We start from the raw sequence: 20,947 nt of genomic DNA, 5'->3' as shown, positions 1-20,947 counted from the left end.
CATCTTTCAATTAGGCACTTTACAGCCTTCCGGACTCAACATTGAGTTCAACAATTTCAGACTATAATCCCTGCCCCCATTTTTCATGCTGTATGATTTTTGCCATTCCCATTTGCAACATTTTATCTTTCCCGCCTCTTACAAAAGTACAGTATATTCTTTCAATTCCTTCCTCCCCTCCTAACCACCACCCCGCTGTCTCTCACCTGCTTAATATCTGTTACATCTCCAGCTTTTTCCAGTTCTGATGAAGGGTCCCAGACCTGAAACGTTAACTCTGTCCCTCTCTCCATGGATGCTGCCTGGCCTGCTGAGTATTTCCAGCATTTTCTGTTGTTATTTCAGATTTCCAGCATCCGCAGTATTTTGCTATTGTATTGGATGAAGAGGAGTTGGGAGGAGGCGCGTGTGGAGCACAAACACCGACACAGACCAGTTGGGCCGAATGGCCGGCGTCTGTGCTGTAAATTCTATGTCATATGTGTACAGTATGTGTGAGCGTTACAGTACCTCAGAGCCCAGGTCTTTGGAGAATGACTATTATTAATGATGATAAACCGCAGCTAACCGAGTAGCATTGTAGGAATTAACGAATTCCTATGGATAACTGAGATCGACACAGGAGAGCAGTTAAACAGGTCTTTACTCAAAGGAGATGCCACAGGGACTGCCTAGGCAACCCCGTGGTTTGCGACGTGACGTCATCGCGTTTGCCCGCATTCAAAAGGGAGGTTGGTAATCAGCTGGTTGGTAGGTCCTTTTCCTTCTCTTCTATACCTTTAAGTTGGTAAGTCCTACTAAATAGTGGTGTAATATTATCATCTATATCGGGGCAGAGGGCCTTCATAACTAATAATAAGAAATTTAATTAATTACATAGATATGGGTGAACAGGTGATGTGTTACTGTTGTGAAATGTGGGAGCTGGTGGACCCCATTGAGGCTCACGGTGATTACATTTGCGATAAGTGTTTGCTGCTAGAGGAACTCAGGCTCCGTGTTAAAGAGCTTGAGACCGAGCTTCAGACACTGCGACACATCAGGGAGGGGGAGAAGTTCCTGGACTCTATGTTTCAGGAGGTAGTCACACCTATGAAATTAATTAATGCAGATGTAGTCCGTGGTCAGGGACAAGACAGTGTGACTACGAGTGAGGCAGGTACAAGGATCCAGGAGGTAGTGTTGAAGGAGACGCAGCCCTTGCTCTTGTCAAGCAGGTTCGAGGTTCTTACTCCCTGTGAGGGCGGAAGCGGGGACTGAAGGGAGGATGAGCAACCTGGCCACAGCACCGTGGAACAGGGGGCCATTCAAGTGGAGGGAGTTAAAAGAAATGTTGTAGTGGTAGGGGATAGTATCATTAGGGGGATAGATAGGGTTCTCTGCAGTCAAGAGCGGGAGTCCCGAAGGCTGTGTTGCCTGCCCGGTGCCAGGGTTAAGGACATCTCTCCTGGGCTGGAAAGAAACTTGGAGTGGGAGGGGGAGGATCCAGTTGTCGTGGTCCATGTTGGTACAAATGACGTCGATAGGACAAGGAAGAAGGTTCTGTTAAAGGAGTATGAGCAGCTAGGGGTCAAATTAAAAAACAGAACCTCAAGGGTAATAATCTCTGGATTATTACCTGAGCCACGAGCGAATTTGGCTAGGATAAATAAAATTAAAGAGTTAAATGCGTGGCTCAAAGACTGGTGTGGGAAAAATGGGTTTTGCTTCTTGGGACACTGACACCAGTACTGGGACAGAAGGGAACTGTTCCGTTGGGACGGACTTCACTTGGCCAGTGCTGGGACTAGAGTCCTGGCGAATCATATAACTAGGGCTGTAGAGAGGGCTTTAAACTAATTAGTGGGGGGGGAGGTTTCTAGAGAGCAAATAATAAAAATGACAACGGAGAAGGTCATAGACTTAGGTAGCAGTGGGGGAATTAAAAAACAGAATGTGTCAGGAAGGGGCAGAAGGTATGGAGTAAAAGGTAAAGTAGTAAAAGGGGAAAAAACAGGAACTAAGTGTCACAAAACATATTTGAAAGTTCTTTATCTGAATGCACGTAGCATTCGTAACAAAATGGATGAGTTAACGGCACAAATAACTACATATGGGTATGATCTTGTGGCCATTACAGAAACATGGCTGCAGGGTGACCATGTCTGGGAATTAAACATACCAGGTTATTTAACAATCAGGAAGGACAGGCAGGAAGGAAGGGGAGGTGGGGTGGCTATGTTAATAAAGGAAGGAATCACTATAATACAGAGAAATGATATTGGGTCAAAGGAGCAGGATAGTGAAACAGTTTGGGTGGAGATAAGGAATAATAAGGGGAAAAAAACACTAGTGGGCGTAGTCTATAGGCCTCCGAACAGTTGCAACTCTGTTGGACGGAGTATTAATCAGGAAATAGTTGAGGCTTGTAATAAGGGAACAGCTATAATTATGGGGGATTTTAACTATCATATTAACTGGACAAATCAAATTGGGCAGGGCAGCCTTGAGGATGAGTTCATTGAGTGTATTAGGGATGGGTTTCTTGAGCAGTATGTAACTAAACCGACCAGGGGGCAAGCAACCTTAGATTTGGTCCTGTGTAATGAGACAGGATTAATTAAAAATGTCCTAGTAAAGGATCCCCTTGGAATGAGTGACCATAACATGGTTGAATTCCATATTCAATTAGAGGGTGAGAAGATTGGATCTCAAACAAGCGTGCTGAGCTTGAATAAAGGAGACTATGAAGGTATAAGAGCGGAATTGATTAGAGTGGACTGGGAAAATAGATTAAAGGGTAAGACGGTACATGATCAGTGGTGTACATTTAAGGAGTTATTTTACAACTTCCAAAAAAATATATTCCACTGTGGAAAACAGGGTGTAAAAGAAAAGATAGCCATCCGTGGCTAAGTAAAGTAATTAAGGATAGTATCCGACTAAAAACAAGGGCATATGAGATAGCCAAATCTAGTGGGAGGATAGAAGATTGGGAAGTCTTTAAAAGACAGCAAAAAATAACTAAAAGATTGATTGAGAAAGGGAAGATAGATTATGAAAGTAAATTAGCAAAAAATATAAAAACAGATAGCAAAAGTTTCTATAGTTATATAAAAAGAAAAAGGGTGGCTAAAGTAAATGTTGGTCCCTTAGAGGATGAGACCGGGAAATTAATGGTGGGAAACAGGGAGGTGGCAAAAACGCTGAACAAATATTTTGTATCAGTCTTTACGGTAGAGGATACTAAGAATATCCCAAAACTGGACAAACAGGGGGCTCTAGGGGGGAGGAGCTAAATACGATTAAAATCACTAAGGAAGTGGTACTTGGTAAAATAATGGGACTCAAGGCAGATAAATCCCCTGGACCTGATGGCTTACATCCTAGGGTCTTGAGGGAAGTGGCGGTAGGGATTGTGGATGCATTGGTAATAATTTTCCAAAACTCCCTGGACTCAGCAAAGGTCCCGGCAGATTGGAAAACTGCTAATGTAACACCCTTATTTAAAAAGGATAGTAGGCAGAAGGCTGGAAACTAGACCTGTTAGCCTAACATCTGTGGTTGGTAAAATTTTAGAGTCCACTATTAAGGAGACAGTAACGGGACATTTGGATAAACATAATTTAATAGGACAAACTCAGCATGGTTTCATGAAGGGGAAGTCATGTTTGACAAATTTGCTTGAGTTCTTTGAGGAAGTAACATACAGGGTGGATAAAGGGGAACCAATGGACGTAGTGTATTTAGACTTCCAAAAGGCATTTGACAAGGTGCCACACAAAAGATTATTGCTCAAGATAAAAAAAATCATGGGATTGGGGGTAATATTCTGGCGTGGGTGGAGGATTGCTCTCTAACAGAAAGCAGAGAGTTGGGATAAATGGTTCATTCTCAGACTGGCAATCAATAACTAGTGGTGTTCCGCAGGGGTCAGTGCTGGGTCCCCAGCTCTTTACAATCTATATTAATGATTTGGGGGAGGGGACCGAGTGTAACATATCAAAGTTTGCAGATGATACAAAGATGGGAGGGAAAGTAGTGAGTGAGGAGGACATAAAAAACCTGCAAAGGGACATAGACAGGCTAAGTAAGTGGGCAGAGATTTGGCAGATGGAATACAATACTGGAAAGTGTGAGGTTATGCACTTTGGCAGGAAAAATCATAGAGCAAGTTATTATCTTAATGGCAAGAAACTGGAAAGTACTGCAGTACAAAGGGATCTGGGGGTCCTGGTGCATGAAACTCAAAAAGTTAGTATGCAGGTGCAGCAAGTGATCAAGAAGGCCAATGGAATGTTGGCTTTTATTGCTAGGGGGATAGAATATAAAAACAGGGAGGTATTGCTGCAGTTGTACAAGGTATTGGTGAGACCGCACCTGGAATACTGCATACAGTTTTGGTGTCCATACTTAAGAAAAGACATACTTGCGCTCGAGTCAATACAAAGAAGGTTCACTCGGTTAATTCCAGGGATGAGGGGGTGGACATGTGATGAGAGGTTGAGTAGATTGGGACTCTACTCATTGGAGTTCAGAAGAATGAGAGGCGATCTTATTGAAACATATAAGATTGTGAAGGGGTTTGATCGGGTGGATGCGGTGAGGATGTTCCCAATGATGGGTGGAACTAGAACTAGGGGGCATAATCTTAGAATAAGGGGTTGCTCCTTCAAAACTGAGATGAGGAGAAACTTCTTCACTCAGAGGGTGGTAGGTTTGTGGAATTTGCTGCCCCAGAAAGCTGTGGAAGCTACATCATTAAATAAATTTAAAACAGAAAGAGATAGTTTCCTAGAAGTAAAGGGAATTAAGGGTTACGGGGAGCGGGCAGGAAATTGGACATGAGTCTAGGTTCGGAATGGTCGTGGCCCTGTGGGTAGTGGAGCGGGCCCAGGGGCCGTGTAGCCTGGTTCTGCTCCTACTTCTTGTGTTCGAATTCTGTTAGATTTCAGGAGATGGTTTTATTCCTGTTCCTGGCTGGGGTGGAGATCGCCTTTACAGGAGGTAAGTACTGTAGAAAATATAGGGACAGAGTGATCTCCTGGACGAGTTTCGATCGCCTAGATGGGTCGGAGAGGAATTTCCCAGATTTTTTCTCCCAAATTGGCCATTGGGTTTTTTTATCTGGTTTTTCGCCTCTCCCGGGAGATCACATGGGTTCGGGTGGGATGGAGAGTGATGGTAGATTTGAGGTTAGGATCAGATCAGCCATGATCTTATTGAATGGTGGAGCAGGCTCGAGGGGCCGATTGGCCTACTCCTGCTCCTATTTCTTATGTTCTCGCGCTCTTAAAGGGGCCACGCCCCGTACATGCAAACTCTATATACAAAACACAGTAATGCCTGACACAACGGTACAGGTTTAGGCTGGTGTTAGAACATCGTTAAAGAGAATTATATACAGTTATCCAGAGTCATTCAGTGGTTCTGCCACATGCGCCCCCCCCGAATTCACTTTAACGGACAAAGTCAAACGGTGAGGGGGTCTGGCAAGCCTGTCAGAACGACTCCTGTACTCTCGAGGCGGAGGCTGCTGGGCGGCTGGCGGTTGGGCGGGCGGTCGCACCTGATCTGCTGTAACGACGATGGATGGCCGACCCCGTCTCGGCGGTTGTGCTGTCTTGACGGGGCGGTCGAGGTTTAAATGCGCTGGCTTTAAGCAGTCGACCGAAATGTGGTCCAGTTTACCACCGACATCTACCGTGAAGGTTTTGTCCCCTGCTTCCAACACGCGGAAGGGACCGGTATATGGGGCCTTGAGCGGATCTCTATGTGCATCATGGCGAATAAAAACGTACTCCGCCTTGTGAAGCTCCGTGGGAACGTTTGACCTCTGCGGCCCGTGGTGCGAAGTGGACACCGGTGCGAAACATCTGGCCGCCTCTTGGTGACTAGCAAGCTGGGCAGACGCGGATCATGGCTCTGTCGATGTTGGTAGGAAGTCCCCATGGACTTGCAGTGGCTGACCATTGACAAGCTCCGCTGATGAAGAGTGAAGGTCTTCTTTGGGGGCCGTGCGAAGGCCCAACAGGACCCACGGTAGCTTGTCTGCCCATCCAGCGTCTTGGAGGCTGGCCTTTCTTGCGGCTTTCATTGAACGGTGGAAGCGTTCGCAGAGGCCATTCACCTGTGGGTGGTAGGCTGTGGTGAGGTGTAATTTGACACCGAGTCCTTGGGCCACTGCATTCCAGAGTTCGGAGGAGAACTGTGATCCCCTGTCCAACGAAATATCTGCGGGCACTCCAAAATGGGCGATCCAGGAGGAAATGAACGCCCTGGCCACGTCCGCCGAAGTAGTGGATGACAGGGGAACCGCCTCTGGCCATCTGGTGGTGCGGTCAACCATGGTCAGGATGTGTGAAAAACCATGGGAGGGTGGGAGTGGTCCTACCAGGTCCACGTTGACATGGTCAAAACGTCGCTCCGGAACTGTGAAGGCGGCCAACGGAGCTTTGATGTGGCGCTGTACCTTAGCCTTTTGGCAGACCACGCAGGCGTTGGCCCAGTCGCGGACATCTTTGTGCATGCCATGCCATACGAATTTCGCTGACATCAGTTTCTGAGAGGCCTTCATTCCAGGGTGTGACAACCCATGTATGGCGTCGAACACTTTGCGGCGCCAGACGACCGGCACGACAGGGCGAGGATCCTGTACGGAGACGTCACACAACAGCGTGGTACCTGCCGAATGGAACTTGACGTCGGTCAACTGGAGGCCAGTGATGGCCGTTCTGTAAGCCTGGACTTCCGGGTCTGAGGCTTGGTCCACTGCCATGAGGGCGTAGTCGATGCCCAAATGAACCGTATTGACGATCGCGCGGGAGAGGCAGTCTGCCACCAGGTTGTCCTTACCGGCCACGTGCCGTATATCCGCGGTGAATTCGGATATGTAGGTCAGTTGACGCTGTCGGGCTGACCATGGTTCGGCGGTCTTGGACATGGCAAAGGTCAACGGCTTATGGTCCACAAAGGCGGTGAAAGGACGTCCTTCCAGAAGGAACTGAAAATGGCGGATGGCCAGAAAAAGGGCGAGCAACTCCCGGTCGAACGTGCTGTATGCTCTCTCGTTTTGCCATAGTTGACGGCTGAAGAATGCCAATGGCTGCCACGTCCCGTTCACCCACTGCTGTTGCACGGCACCGACTGCGTAGTCCGACGCGTTGATGGTGATGGCGATGGTGGCTCCTGGCAGCGGGTGCGCCAGCATAGTCGCGCTGGCTAAGGCGCTTTTGGTGTCAGCGAACGCTCGGGCTATGTCATCCGTCCAGTATACCGGGTTCTTGCCAGTCTTGCCCTTGAGGGCCTCGTACAGGGGCTGCATGAGTAGTGCCGCCTTAGGCACGAAACGGTGGTAAAAGTTTACCATGCCGAGGAATTCCTGCAGGGCCTTTATGTTCTGCGGGCATGGAAAGGATGTCACCGCCTCTACCTTCGAAGGTAAAGGAACCGCTCCCTCTTAGGTGATGCGATGCCCCAGGAAATCAATTTGGTGCAGGCCAAACTGACACTTGGCCGGGTTGATAATCAGGCCGTGTTGGCTGAGGCGTCGAAAAAGGGTGCGTAGGTGACAGGTATGTTCTTCCTTAGTAGGACTGGCAATGAGAATGTCATCTAAGTAGACGAAGAGGAACTTGAGGTCCCGCAGCACGGAGTCCATCAGGCGTTGGAAAGCCTGGGCGGCATTCTTTAACCCAAACGGCATTCGTAGAAACTTGAAGAGGCCGAATGGGGTGATGACTGTGGTCTTCTGGACATCTGGATGAACTGGGACCTGGTGATAGCCCCGGACGAGGTCGACTTTAGAGAACACGTTGTTCCCTGCCAAATGGGCAGAGAAATCCTGGGTATGGGGGATCGGGTACCGATCAGGAGTGGTGGCGTCGTTTAGGCGTCGATAGTCGCCGCATGGCCGCCATCCGCCGCCAGGCTTCTGGACGATATGGAGGGGCAAAGACCAGGGACTATTCCACCGGCGAATAATCCCTAACCGTTCCATGGTTGCGAACTCCGCCTTTGCGACCGCCAGCTTGCCAGGTTCCAGGCGCCGGGCCCACGCGTAGACCGGGGGGGGCCGTTGGTGGTGATGTGGTGTTCCACACCATGTTTCGTGGCTGTGGAGGAGAACGTGTGTCTTGTCAGGTCGGGGAATTCGCTGAGCAGGCGAGTGAACTCATCAGGAGTCGGGAACGCACAGGAGACGGTGCGTGACGTAGTGTTACTGCGGTAACACGGAAGAGAATTAAAAGTTGCTGCGTTGATCAGCCGCCGGTTCCTAACATCGACCAGGAGGCTGTTGGCGCACAGGAAATCCACGCCGAGGAACGGCTGGGAAACTTTGGCCATAACAAACTCCCAGTGAAAACGTTGCCCCCCGAGGCACAACTCCACTCGCCGTCTGCCGAAGGTCCGAATAGTTCTGCCATTGGCCGCTTCAAGGGCGGGGCCGTGATTCCCCGTCTGCACATCGAGGGTGGACGCGGGTAAAATGCTGCACTGCGCTCCGGTGTCGCACAGAAAATGACGACCGGAGAGAGTATCCGTGATGAACAGCAATTTTCCCACGTTCCCGACCGCCATCGCGGCCGCGGGGTGCCCATTAGACCCGTTCCTCGGTGGTCGCAGTGTCAGTTGTTGGTTTTTTTGGGGGAAAACTGCAGGGAGGGCGGCAACGCTTCGCCTTCGCGCCGAACTGCGCATGGTACAAACACAGCCCAGCAGGCTGACGAGCTGGGGCGGCGTCTGCGGGGGATGGGCGCCACGTGGTGGCGCAGTACTGCCGAGTTACAGCGAAAATTTTGTCTGCCTCCGCAGCGAGTGTTGCGCAGTCTTCAGTTTCAGATCTGGCCAGGGCAGCTTGTACCTGTTCAGGCAGTTGGCTGAGGAAAATCTCACGGAATAGGAAACATTCCCGTTCTGAGCCCAGGAGTGTGAGCATTCGGCTCATCAACTCTGAAGGCTTGGAGTCCCCGAGCCCGGGCATAGCGAGTAATCGACGGGCGCGCTCCGATTTTGTGAGCCCGAAAACCTGCAGTAACCGCGCTTTGAGGGTTTCATACTTGTGCTCCGTTGGGGGGTTTTGGAGGAGGCTGACGATCCGAGAGGCGGTAGAGCTGCCGAGTGCGGAGACCACATAAAGATATTTGGTCTGATCCGCATCGATGTTCCTCAGGGCGAACTGGGCCTCGACCTGAATAAACCACGAGGGCGCTTGCTGCTCCCAGAACTGCGGTAGCTTTAGCGAAACGATGTTCGCTTCCATGCTGTGCTCTTCTTTTGTGAAAACGTTTACAAAAACGGGGTCACCAATGTAGGAATTTACAAATTCCTACGAATAACTGAGATCGATACAGGAGAGCAGTTAAACAGGTCTTTACTTAAAGGAGATGCCACAGGGACTGCCTGGGCAACCCCGTGGTTTGCGACGTGACGTCATCGCGTTTGCCCGCGTTTTCCCGCGCTCTTAAAGGGGTCACGCCCCGTACATGCAAACTCTATATACAAAACACAGTAATGCCTAACACAATGGTACAGGTTTAGGCTGGTGTTAGAACATCGTTAAAGAGAATTATATACAGTTATCCAGAGTCATTCAGTGGTTCTGCCACAGCATCATTATTTGGCTGCTCCTGTGGTGCCTCTCGTCAAGCTCTGCGTGTGAAGTCGGTTCAGTTCATCTCTCAGACAATTTCATGTTAAAATGGTGCTCCTTTTGTATTTACAGCATTGATTACTCTATTCACGCACACTTCGTTTTGCCTTGATAGGAAGTACAATGCAGCAGCCCCTACAAATTCAAATCGCCCTATGCTCTTCCTTTTTCATGTACTGCGGCGTGATATTTTGACATGCCGACGTTTTGGCAGCTCCTGCGGAACAAAGACAGCCTCGGGGTGCTGCACGGTGACAAAGCACAAACCTAGCTTGGCCTGGCCTTTTGAGTAACGAGTGTACCTTCGAGCGTACGCTGAGCCAAGTTTAAAAAGCCTTTCAACTGGGTGACTGGGGGGAAAAAAATGTTCTGTTCTTCTATTTTAATTCAGCTTCAGTTCTGAACAAAATAGAGTATGAAAGGCCATCAAAGTTTGTACTCCTCGTATTGAGCCTGACTATGTGCAAACTGAATTTCTTTTCCAAGTTTTCTCTCCGGAGGTGTTGCCTTTTCGATTGAGGGTGGGGCGGGGGGGCGGGGGGGAGATGGCGGTGGGTTGGTGAGGGTGGGGGTGGTTTCACAAGATGCCAGCAGACCTCTGGTACCATGGCTGATTATTACGTGTGAGTGTAGACACCAAAGGATCAGATTTCGACCCTGATAAACGTATGCAATTAGGGGGTTCTGTTGGCAAAGAATGATTACGCGTCCAATATGCAAGACGTGCATTTCTCGTGGCCATTTGGACTGACACAGAAAGCTCTTGCTGCAAAGAGGCAGGAGCATCCTTTCACCATGATAAGGTGTCGATATGACATAATCCTGACGTTCCAGATCCGCACTATTTCATCAATTCTCCCGTTTGAAATGGATGTCTCGGGTTGTTGGGTCCTGCGCTGGATGCGGAAGTGACTTAAAGGAACAGACAAGTAATTAGAATTCATGGTTTTGAGCAATGCTTTTTCATTTCTTTTGGACAGTCAGTCGGCGAAATGGAGGGGAACTTGGAGGTGGTGGTGTTCCCATGTGTCTGCTGCCCTTGTCCTTCTAGGTGGAAGAGGTCGCGGGTTTGGGAGGTGCTACCGAAGAAGCCTTAGCGAGTTGCTGCAGTGCATCTTGTAGATGGTACACACTGCAGCCACGGTACGCTGGTGGTGGAGGGAGTGAATGTTTAAGGTTATGGTTGGGGTGCCGATCAAGCGGGCTGCTTTGTTGAGCTTCTTGAGTGTTGGAGCTGCACACATCCAGGCAAGTGGAGAGTATTCCATCACACTCCTGACCATAGAGCACATATACCAGAAATGCTGTTTACGGAGGTCACGGTCCATCATTAAAGACCCTACCCACCCCAGCCACAGTCTGTTCACCCTCCTGCCATCTGGGAGACGCTACAGATGCATTCGCACCCATACGACCAGATTTAGGAACAGCTTCTTTCCCAGGGCTGTCATCCTACTGAACTCCACAAATAAACTCTAAAGCCTGCACATCTGCCAATGCACTTTATTATGGTTATGTTTATGTTAATGTATTACAAGCCAAATGTATGTTGAATGTTTAAATGTCTTAATCTAAATGTACACTCTCGGGAGCCGCAAGCCTACATTTCGTTGTACTGCACTTGTGCACTAACAATGACAATAAAGTTGATTTGATTTGATTTTGATTTGAGATGATCCGTTTATCTCCGCGATAAGCTCACCCAGGCATGGAGTAGCATGTCCTACATGCTTAATTGCTTTGTTTGTGGCTTGCATATTGACACAAAGGCATCTCGGGTAAGTGTAACTTTTGGCGGTGGTGTAAAATGGGCGATTTTGGATTGACTGCCTGTTATACACCTCTCCCGATTTTCCTATCCACTGCCATTAATGGGAAGGAAGAGGTGTATAATGTGGGGCCGATCCGATATCGGCTGTTTTACACGATTACCAAATATTAAAACCATCCCCATCATTATGATTCTTGGGCAATAGCAAATTACTGCGGATACGGATACAGTTCTGACCAAGGGTTCCAGACCGGAAACGTTTAAACTCTGTTTTTCTCTCTCCACGGATGCTGCCTGACCTGCTGAGTGTTTCCAGCATTTTCTGTTGTTATTGGCCCTGAATTTCTGATCGGAGGCTTCCTGCGGGCGGATACCTCCGATCGGAAAAAATCTACGCACTTACCTGCTGGCTCCGTAGGTCCCGAGACTTCCGATCCTGGGCCGCTGCTCTACGAAATGCGCAGAGGCCCAGGTATCCCAGGGGCGCAGGCGGTTCGCAAGCGTCCCTGGGATCGCGTGGGCCATGGGGAACCAATCAAAGAAGGGAATCCCCCTGCACACTTTTGATAGGTTTCTACGCATAGATCTGTCAAAAGTATGAATGGGGATCACTTAAAGAAACATAGTAGAACATTAAATACATTTTTTTTAAATCACCTATTTACAATTAGTTAAAATTACATTAAATTTAATATTTTAAACAAAAATTAAATTTTTTGGAAAAAAATTCAAGTTTTTTACGGGGCAAAAAATAAACTTACCTTTTTAAAAAGTATTTTTAAATGATAAATGAGTGAAATTTTTTTTTAAAACTCTTAAGCTGGTAAAAGCAGGCCTCACCTTGCTTTTACCAGGCGTAGGACTTTTAAAGGTTTTCAGCGGGCGGAGGTTGTGCAGAAAGCGGAACTCTTCACCCGCGGAGGCCCATCTCCCGGGCAGGCGGAGGATCTGCCAAGAGGATTCTTGACAGATCGGAAGTGCCGGGTTTTAGCGCATGCACTTCGCATGCCTGAAACCGGCACTTGCGAGGCCCCTACGGTTGTGTACACACCTCATACACACACGTGAGGGTTGGAAATTCCGGTCCATGATGATTCTTGGACTATGGAACAATTATGAGAGGTGAGAACCAAGCTGTAGGAGCATCTCCATCTTCAGTCTTGAGCTCTGCCTAAACTTTCTTCCGTAGAGCAGCAGGTATCTTGTGCTGATGCTGAGCAACGGGAATAACAGACATGTCAACTTTTATAGATTGACGAATATGTGAGAGAATTCACTGCAAGTTTTGTCTTCCGATGTTGGTATATTGAAGCTACAGACTGCTGAAAGTAGTCCAATTAGTTGTGTTGCATGAGCTGTATGGAAGCCAAATAGACAACAAGGCTTTCCTTTCTCTATCAACACATCAACTGAGACCGCTTGCTTGCTGGACTTGATGTGGGCAAACATTCTTCCTAGTACTGGATGAAGTGTGTTTGTGCCAAATGGAAATAACTGGATTCGCAGTTGGTGGAGTTTTACTTGACTTTCGGGACCAGCGATAATAGATTAGTAACTGGATTTGTTGGCAATATTCTGTGGACACCTGGAATCAGCAGTGTCTTAAATTGGTACACATTTGGCATGTTGCGGACTACCGAATAGATGGTGGGCTGTTCCAATACAGTGAATAAATATGCATCATCTCCAGAGCTGTCTACAGTAGGATCTGTTGCTGCAGATTGTGCTGCTCTGATCGGCCACTTTTTGCAGACATGTACCCGGGTCACCACGTTCCATCGATACTACTGTAGAGGTCCTCATTTGAATGACTGACAGCGCAGGGAGAAGTGATTTTATTTCCTGTATGAGCGACATTCTTTATCCTTTGCTGGGGTCAATTCCCACTGCAGTAACGACACACGTGACTGGAACAAAAGCAAAATGCTGCCGATGCTGGAAATCTGAAATAAAAACCAAAACACTCAACAGGTCAGGCAGCACCCGTGGAGAGAGAAACAGAGTTAACGCATCAGGTTAATGACCCTTCATCAGAACTGGGAGAAGATAGCGATTTAACAAATTTATAAGCAAGCACAGAGCCAGGGAAAAGGAGGGAGGGAGGGGAGCAAAGAACAAAGGGGAAGGTCTGTGATAGGAGTGATTTAATGACAAGAGGGATGATGTTGCAAGGCAAAAGAGGGTTGTAATGGGACAAGTAAAGAAACTAAAGATGGGTCTAGGTAAATGACCGGAGTTGGCTTGGCTTGACTGGTTTTGCTGTGGCGTGCTGCAGTTTGTGCTTGACACTTATCCAGCTGATGATGATTTCTTGCTTAGTTCCCACATCCGCTGCATGATATTTGACTAGATGAAGAGCTCAGACTCATTTCTCCAGGGATCGGCAGCACAAGATTTTAAATGAACTTCCTTCTTTAATCTGGCTTGATTCCCCGATCGGCTGCGGTGACATTGTGTTCTGCTGCTTGTCGACGGAAGCACGTGCAAGAGGCATCTATGGATCAAATGTTGTGCTGTGCGGCCTGTCGGAGTATGATTGATTTATATGTTGTGTTTTGCTTGGGAGCAAAATCAGTTGGGGCTTTTTAGCGACACCTCAGTATGCGTCATTCCCGGTATCGGACTTTGACAGGGGATGCAAAATGGGCCTGTTTTGGGCCCCCGCCGATGTTGAATATTAACGGCAGTGAGGTAGATTTTGACTTTGTCCGATAGCCTAAGATGGGTTGCTAATGTGTCGGCAGCCCGTTTCACATCGCTGCTGATTTTCATTTCCCTTGACGTCACAGGAAGCCAGTATTGCCAGCCTTTCCAACCACGAGTCTGGTCTTGGCATCCATCTTTCAGTATTGTCCATTCAATAGCGATTGAGAACAGGGACCTTGGCCGCTTTCCTCCCCCCCCCCCCCCCACCTCCCCCGTGTAGTCCAGAGGCACTGAGGCCAATTGTAGCAGCCCAACCTCCGCCCTGCGGTGTCAGCCGTGGCTCAGTGGGTAGCACACTCACCTCTGAGTCAGAAGGCTGTGGGTTCAAGTCCCCACTCCAGAGACTTGAGCACATAAAGCCAGGCTGACACTCCAGTGCAGTGCTGAGGGAGTGCTGCACTGCCGGAGGTGCCGTCTTTCGGATGCGACGTCAAACCGCGGCCCCTGTTTGCTCTCTCAGGTGGACCTAAAAGATCCCACGGCCACTATTTCGAAGAAGAGCAGATGAGTTATCCCCCGGTGACCTGGCCAATATTTATCTCTCAATCAACATCACTAAAAAACAGATTATCCGGTCATTCTCACATTGCTGTTTGCGGGAGCTTGCTGTGCACAAATTGGCTGCTGTGTTTCCTACATTACAACAGTGACTGCACTTCAAAAGTACTTTGGCTGTAAAGCGCTTTGAGATGTCCTGAGGTTATGAAAGGTGCTATATAAATGCAAGTCTCTTTTTTTTTCTTTTATTCTTTCGGGCTGATATCTGCTGACAACGCAACTTGAGGATTAAACCTTCAAGCTCGTATGCTTCAGTATAACACCATGCCCTGCATGTACTCACTAATCCATAGCGAGGATCATAAACAAACTCTTATTAAAAGATTCTGGTCATGTTGTTCCCGGAGTGCGTTTTCAGAGAATTCCTCGGCGCATTTGTCACAACATTGACAAGTGTACGTTTTCCTTTAATTGCCCCGGACTGCAGCAGCAGTCACCTGTAAATAAATTTCCTGTTTAAAGATTAAAGAAGACACATTTCCCTAGTATCCTCATTAGCAGCAATAAGTGCATTCCTTTCACCACTCGTACATTCACATTTCTCAAGGCTGTAGGACAGTGTTTTTGCTCTTTACGATAACATTTGCGTGTCGTATCTTATTGCAGGTGCTGCTTATAATGACTGTACTGAACCGTTTTTCTCAATAAATGAAGGGGGGAGGGAATGTTAGAGGATTGACATGCAGCGCCAGCAATTGAGCAGCAGTAATTTTGAAAATTACTTTGCGTTGCCCCACCAGTTGGAGCCTGATTTTTCTGGTGTGCTGAGCTTGAGTGGGCGAGAGTAGGAGCTCGGGCGGGAAGCCAGTCTGCTGGCTCCTTACAGCCCGATGCCACTTTCAGGGACTTTTTCATCAGAGGTGACGTTTTGCGTATAATCTTGTCTGCCCAAATATGGGTGGGCATATCTGTAATATGTTGCATTGGCTCCGTATGTCGTGCGCACCTTATTTGGGCGCCACCGTGCTGTGACACGCATTCGCAACGGCAGCTTCACACTTCTACCAGTAGATGGAGCTTCGTAAGCTCCAGAAGCTTCAGATCCACATACCTACACCTACAATGTACACACCGGCCTGTACCAGCTGCTGGCTGGGCCGAAGAGGACCCAAAAGGTCTTCATTTTTGTGGGGTCAGGAGGAGCAGAGATACAACACAAACTCAGCCTTGGCCGCTGCCACTCTGGCTCTCCACCCCCCCCCCAACCACTGCCCCCCCCCCTCCCTCCGCCGATCGTGTGTTCCCCCAGGAACCTAACCTCCTCCGGCCCGGCTGACCCGGGGCGCTTGGTTTCCAGCCCGCTAGCCTAGTAGACATGAGGCCTAGTACTCAAAATGGTTCGGGCCTCCTGGCAGGACTACCAAGCGGTCCCCCCAGAGAAAATCCACCCCAAAGTCTCCCGCTTTGTGTTTTTAAATATAGGGGCATGGAATACGAAAACAAGGAGGGGATGATGAATCTGTACAAATCAATGGTTATAGACTCCAGAGGCCTAGACTAATGATCCAAAGACGTGAGTTCAAATCCCACCACGGCGGCTGGGGAATTTAAATTCAGTTAATAAATAAATCTGCAATAAAAAGCTAGTATCTATTATGTCCGTGAATGATTGAGACACGGACAGCAGGAGTTGAACAAAACAAGTCTTTACTGGTGGAAGTCAATAGTGAAACTGAAAACAACAGAGGCTCACTAGCGCCTTTTATACAGGGGTGGTCACTGCCGGTACTGCAGTCTGAGACCAGTTATTCTCTTAAAGGTACATACACAACAGTATCAGTAATGGTGACCATGAAACTAGCAGATTGTAGCAAAAACCCATCTGGTTCACTAATGTCCTTTAGGGAAGGAAATCTGCCGTCCTTACCTGGTCTGGCCTATATGTGACTCCAGACCCACAGCAATGTGGTTGACTCTTAACTGCCCCTCTGAAATGGCCTAACAAGTCACTCAGTTGTATAAGGCAGCTCACCATCACCTTCTCTAGGGCAATTAGGGATGGGCAATAAATGCTGGCCTTGTCGGCGATGCCCACATCCCGTGAACGAATAATTAAAAATCGTAGACCGCGAGGCCATTCGATCCGTCAGGCCTGTGCCGGCTCTCTGTGTGAACCTGCGGAGCGGCGTTTGATTCAAATTACAAAAACGAGGCTATGTTTTAAAATCACAACAGCCGGGAATCTGCCCCACAGCTACTCCCGCTCTCTGCCGCCACGCTTTCACCGCAAGCACGGCGCGGAAAACCCCGCCCGTGCATGTAGACGGGGGTTCCTCCTCACTTCTGGCGAAGTTCCGGCAGCGGAGTGGGAGCAGCTCCGAGGAAATTCCCGGCCAATCATTGCAGCTTGCTCCAATTGAGTAGACTTGGTGGATCTGGGTTCTTAGAATCAGAGCATTTACAGGCGGTCATTCAATCTATCATGCCTGTGCTGGAGCTAGCTGTTCAACTAGCAAGACTATTCTAAACCCTTCTCTCTGTCCCTTCTGCATGCCCTTTTTAATTCTTTATTCTACTAATACCCTTGAGTAACTCTGGTAGATCTACGACTGGATTATTGATGGACAACTTTATTTAAGAAGGCTGAATTCTGTTCTGACCTGTTAGCCAAAGGCTCAGTTGGTAGCACCCTCGCCTCTGAGTCAGAAGGTCGTGGGTTCAAGTCCCACTCCAGAGACTTGAGCACAAAATTCTCAGCTGACACTCCAGTGCAGCGCTGAGGGAGCGCCGCACTGTCGGAGGTGCCGTCTTTCGGGTGAGACGTTAAACCGAGGCCCCGTCTGCTCTCTCAGGTGGACGTAAAAGATTGTATGGCGCGTTTTCGAAGAAGAGCAGGGGAGTTATCCCTGGTGCCCTGGCCAATATTTATCCCTCAATCAACATCACTGAAAAAACAGATGATCTGGTCATTAGCACATTGTTGTTTGGGGGAGCTTGCTGTGCGCAAATTGGCTGCCGCATTTCCTACATTTCAACAGCGACTACACTTCAAAAAGTATTTCACTAACTGTAAAGCGCTTTGGGATGTCTGGTGCTCATGAAAGGTGCTATATAAATGCAAGTCTTTCTTTTATTGATGCACTATTTCCCCTGGTATTGGCGCTGATGTTTTGATATCTGCGCCAATACTGATAAAAACAGAGATAATAAGCCATTCAGGAAATGTTGCTGCTGCCTGCTTTTCCATTTAAATGTTCCCTTTTAACTATTTAAACTCTCAATTTGAACAGTCTTGAGCTAGTGCCAGGGAGGAATGTCCATCCAGTAACAATTAATTCCAGGGCCGTCTCACTCACGACGCTGACACCAAGTAACATTCAATCAAAATGAGAAGGAGAGGAAAAAAAAGCACCCACGAATGCTGGAAGGGCACCGCAGGTCAGATAGAAAGAGAAAGCTGGGTTATTGTTTCAGTCTGGATCCTGCATCAGAACTGCGAGGGGAAACAAAAATACGATTTAAGTGGCAGGGCAGAATAAGGATTAGGTTATGAATGCAAAGGAGCTAAACCCTCGAAATTGTTTAATAGTCCATCAATACCTTTGCAAAAGATGATCTTTTGAGTTAAAGAGAAACTACTGTAAATCAGAAAATATTAGTGCAAAGCATATTTCGCCCACCCTAAGGCTGCCAGCACAATTCATTTTGCGGAGAGTTGCTTGTGGAAAATTGTGGAAAAGTTTAAATATGGAACTAATGCAAAATTGTGCTGCCGTGAAAATTTCCCGATTTATAAGCATATAGTCCTGAATTGCCCTCTGCTCTTATATACCACACAGGGAAGTATATGTATGGTTCTCAGTCACATCTTGTTGTCCTCTAATTTTGGCCTTCAGCAGCCGAGGCCCTAAGCTCTGGAATTCCCTCCCTAAACCTCTCCGCCTCTCTACCTCTCTCTCCTCCTTTAAGGTGCTCCTTAAAACCTACCTCTTTGACCAAGCTGTTGGTCATCTGCCCTAATAATCTCCTTATGAGACTCAGTGTAAAATGTTGTTTTATAACACTCCCGTGAAGCACCTTGGGACGCGTTACTATGTTAAAGGTGCTATATAAATACAAGTTGTTGTTTTTGTTGTTCTGTTCTATGTTGCTTGAACGCTGGTTAGAGGCATCCAGCAATGAGACATTGGGGGTCATTTTGACTTTAGGTGATAGTGTAAAATGGGTGCTAGCGAGTCGGTAGCCCACTTTAATCTCTCCTGATTTTCATTTCCATTGAAGTCAATGTAAAATAAATAAGGAGAGGTGTACAACAGGTGGCCGATTCATTATCTGCCAAAGTCAAAATTACCCAAATTTTGTGTTGCGTGCAGAGTATGACGTGAATATCACCTCCACTGACATCGTGAATGGGCAGTGCTGCTCAAGGCTCCCATTCATGAATTCTTGCTTAATTTATTCACTTCGCTTGTTTAAGCTAACCCTGTCCCACTCCAGGGACTTGAGTAACATTCTGAGGGCGTGCTGCACTGTTGGAGGTGCCGTCTTTCGGATGAGACGTTAAAACGAGGCCCCGTCTGCTCTCTCAGGTGGACATAAAAGATCCCACAACACTGTTTCGAAGAAGAGAGGAGGAGTTATCTCCAGTGTCCTGGCCAATGTTTATCCCTCAACTCACACCACTAAAACAAACTATCTGGCCAATATCACATTGCTGTTTGCGGGAGCTTGCTGTGCGCAAATTGCCTGCTGCGTTACAACAGTGACTACACTTCAAAAGTACTTCTTTGGCTGTAAAGCACTTTGGGACATCCGGTGGTCGTGAAAGGCGCTATATAAATGCAAGTCTTTCTTTCTTTCCTTCCACCCTTAATTGAGGAGCTCGATGGAATTGTAAGTTGCTGGTTGTTGCACTTGATCAAATAATGATGCATTTATGTTTTTGTGTGCTGTGATTTCAGATTGTTCATCGATCTTTGGCAGCCATGTTGGGATCCCTGGCAGCTTTAGCTGCCCTCGCTATGATTGGTGATGTAAGTGTCATTCTCCTCCCCAATACATTTCACCAGCTTTTATGTTGAATCGTTCCAAAGATCTGTCAGGAAAGTAAAGATACAATTGACGAAGGTCCTGAAATTATGCTGTAGGTTAATAGTGGGCAAATACTAACACGTTCATTTTTTAAAAATTCGTTTATGGGATGTGGGCATCGCTGGCAAGGCCAGCATTTATTGCCCATCCCTCATTGCCCTCGAGAAGGTGGTGGTGAGCCGCCTTCTTGAATCGCTGCAGTCTGTCTGGTGAAAGTACTCCCACAGTGCTGTTAGGGAGAGAGTTCCAGGATTTTGACCCAGCGACGATGAAGGATCGGCGATATACTTCTAAGTCAGGATGATGTGTGACTTGGAGGGGGTGGTGTTCCCATGTGCCCGCTGCCCTTGTCCTTCTAGGGGGAAGAGGTCGTGGGTTTGGGAGGTGCTGCCAAAGAAGCCTTAGCGAGTTGCTGCAGTGCATCTTGTAGATGGTACATGCTGCAGCCACAGTACACCGGTGGTGGGGTAGTGAATGTTTAAGGCGGTGGATGGGGTGCCAAACAAGCGGGCTGCTTTTTCCTGGATGGTGTCGAGCTTCTTGAGTGTTGTTGGAGCTGCACTCATCCAGGCAAGTGGAGAGTATTCCATCACACTCCTTACTTGTGCCTTGTAGATGGTGGAAAGGCTTTGGGGAGTCAGGAGGTGAGACACTCGCCGCAGAATACCTAGCCTCTGACCTGCTCTTGTTGCCACAGTATTTATGTGGCTGGTCCAGTTAAGCTTCTGGTCAATGGTGACCCCCAGGATGTTGATGGTGGGGTATTCAGCGATGGTAATATCTAATATTCCCCTCCACTATTTTAATGGATTTGTTATCCCATTTAAAGCATATGGATTAACAATGAGTAAAACAACGATAGTATCCCACAGGGCAATTTCAGGGCTGAAGTGGATGGTACTTGTAAACATTAGTCGCAGTGCAATTACTAATTTTTGAAATGCTGTAATGCCTTTGCATGCTAATCTCTCGAGCAGCTTCTTGCATAGCTGTGTACAGGTTAAAGAACAGTTCGCTCAATACGTTTGATCCAGAAAAAGAGGATTTGGGCGTATTAACTATACCAAAGACATTTGCATTGGATTTTTGAAGAAATTGGATTTAAGTCTTGGAACGACATATATTTTGGTACACATGGGCAATAAATGCTGGCCATGCTAGTGATACCCACATCAACAACAACATCCGTGGAGAGAGAAGCAGAGGCTGACGACCTGAGTCTATCAGCTCAAAGAAAGTTTATTTTAGCT

General features: G+C 47.7%; 1 protein-coding gene across 1 annotated transcript in view; it reads left to right on the top strand.

The window, feature by feature from the left end:
- oca2 (oculocutaneous albinism II) overlaps positions 1-20,947 on the top strand; it is a 707,523-nt gene that overhangs the window by 199,965 nt on the left and 486,611 nt on the right. Inside the window, exon 9 of the mRNA XM_085999552.1 lies at positions 19,568-19,639. Coding sequence (XP_085855678.1) covers positions 19,568-19,639 — 72 coding nt within the window. The remainder of the gene's footprint in view (positions 1-19,567; positions 19,640-20,947) is intronic.

Source organism: Somniosus microcephalus, chromosome 10 (genome assembly GCF_052327205.1).
Source record: "Somniosus microcephalus isolate GS21.2 chromosome 10, FLI_Smic_1.0, whole genome shotgun sequence".
Taxonomy (NCBI): domain Eukaryota; kingdom Metazoa; phylum Chordata; class Chondrichthyes; order Squaliformes; family Somniosidae; genus Somniosus; species Somniosus microcephalus.
This window is presented reverse-complemented; position numbering and strand designations above follow the sequence as displayed.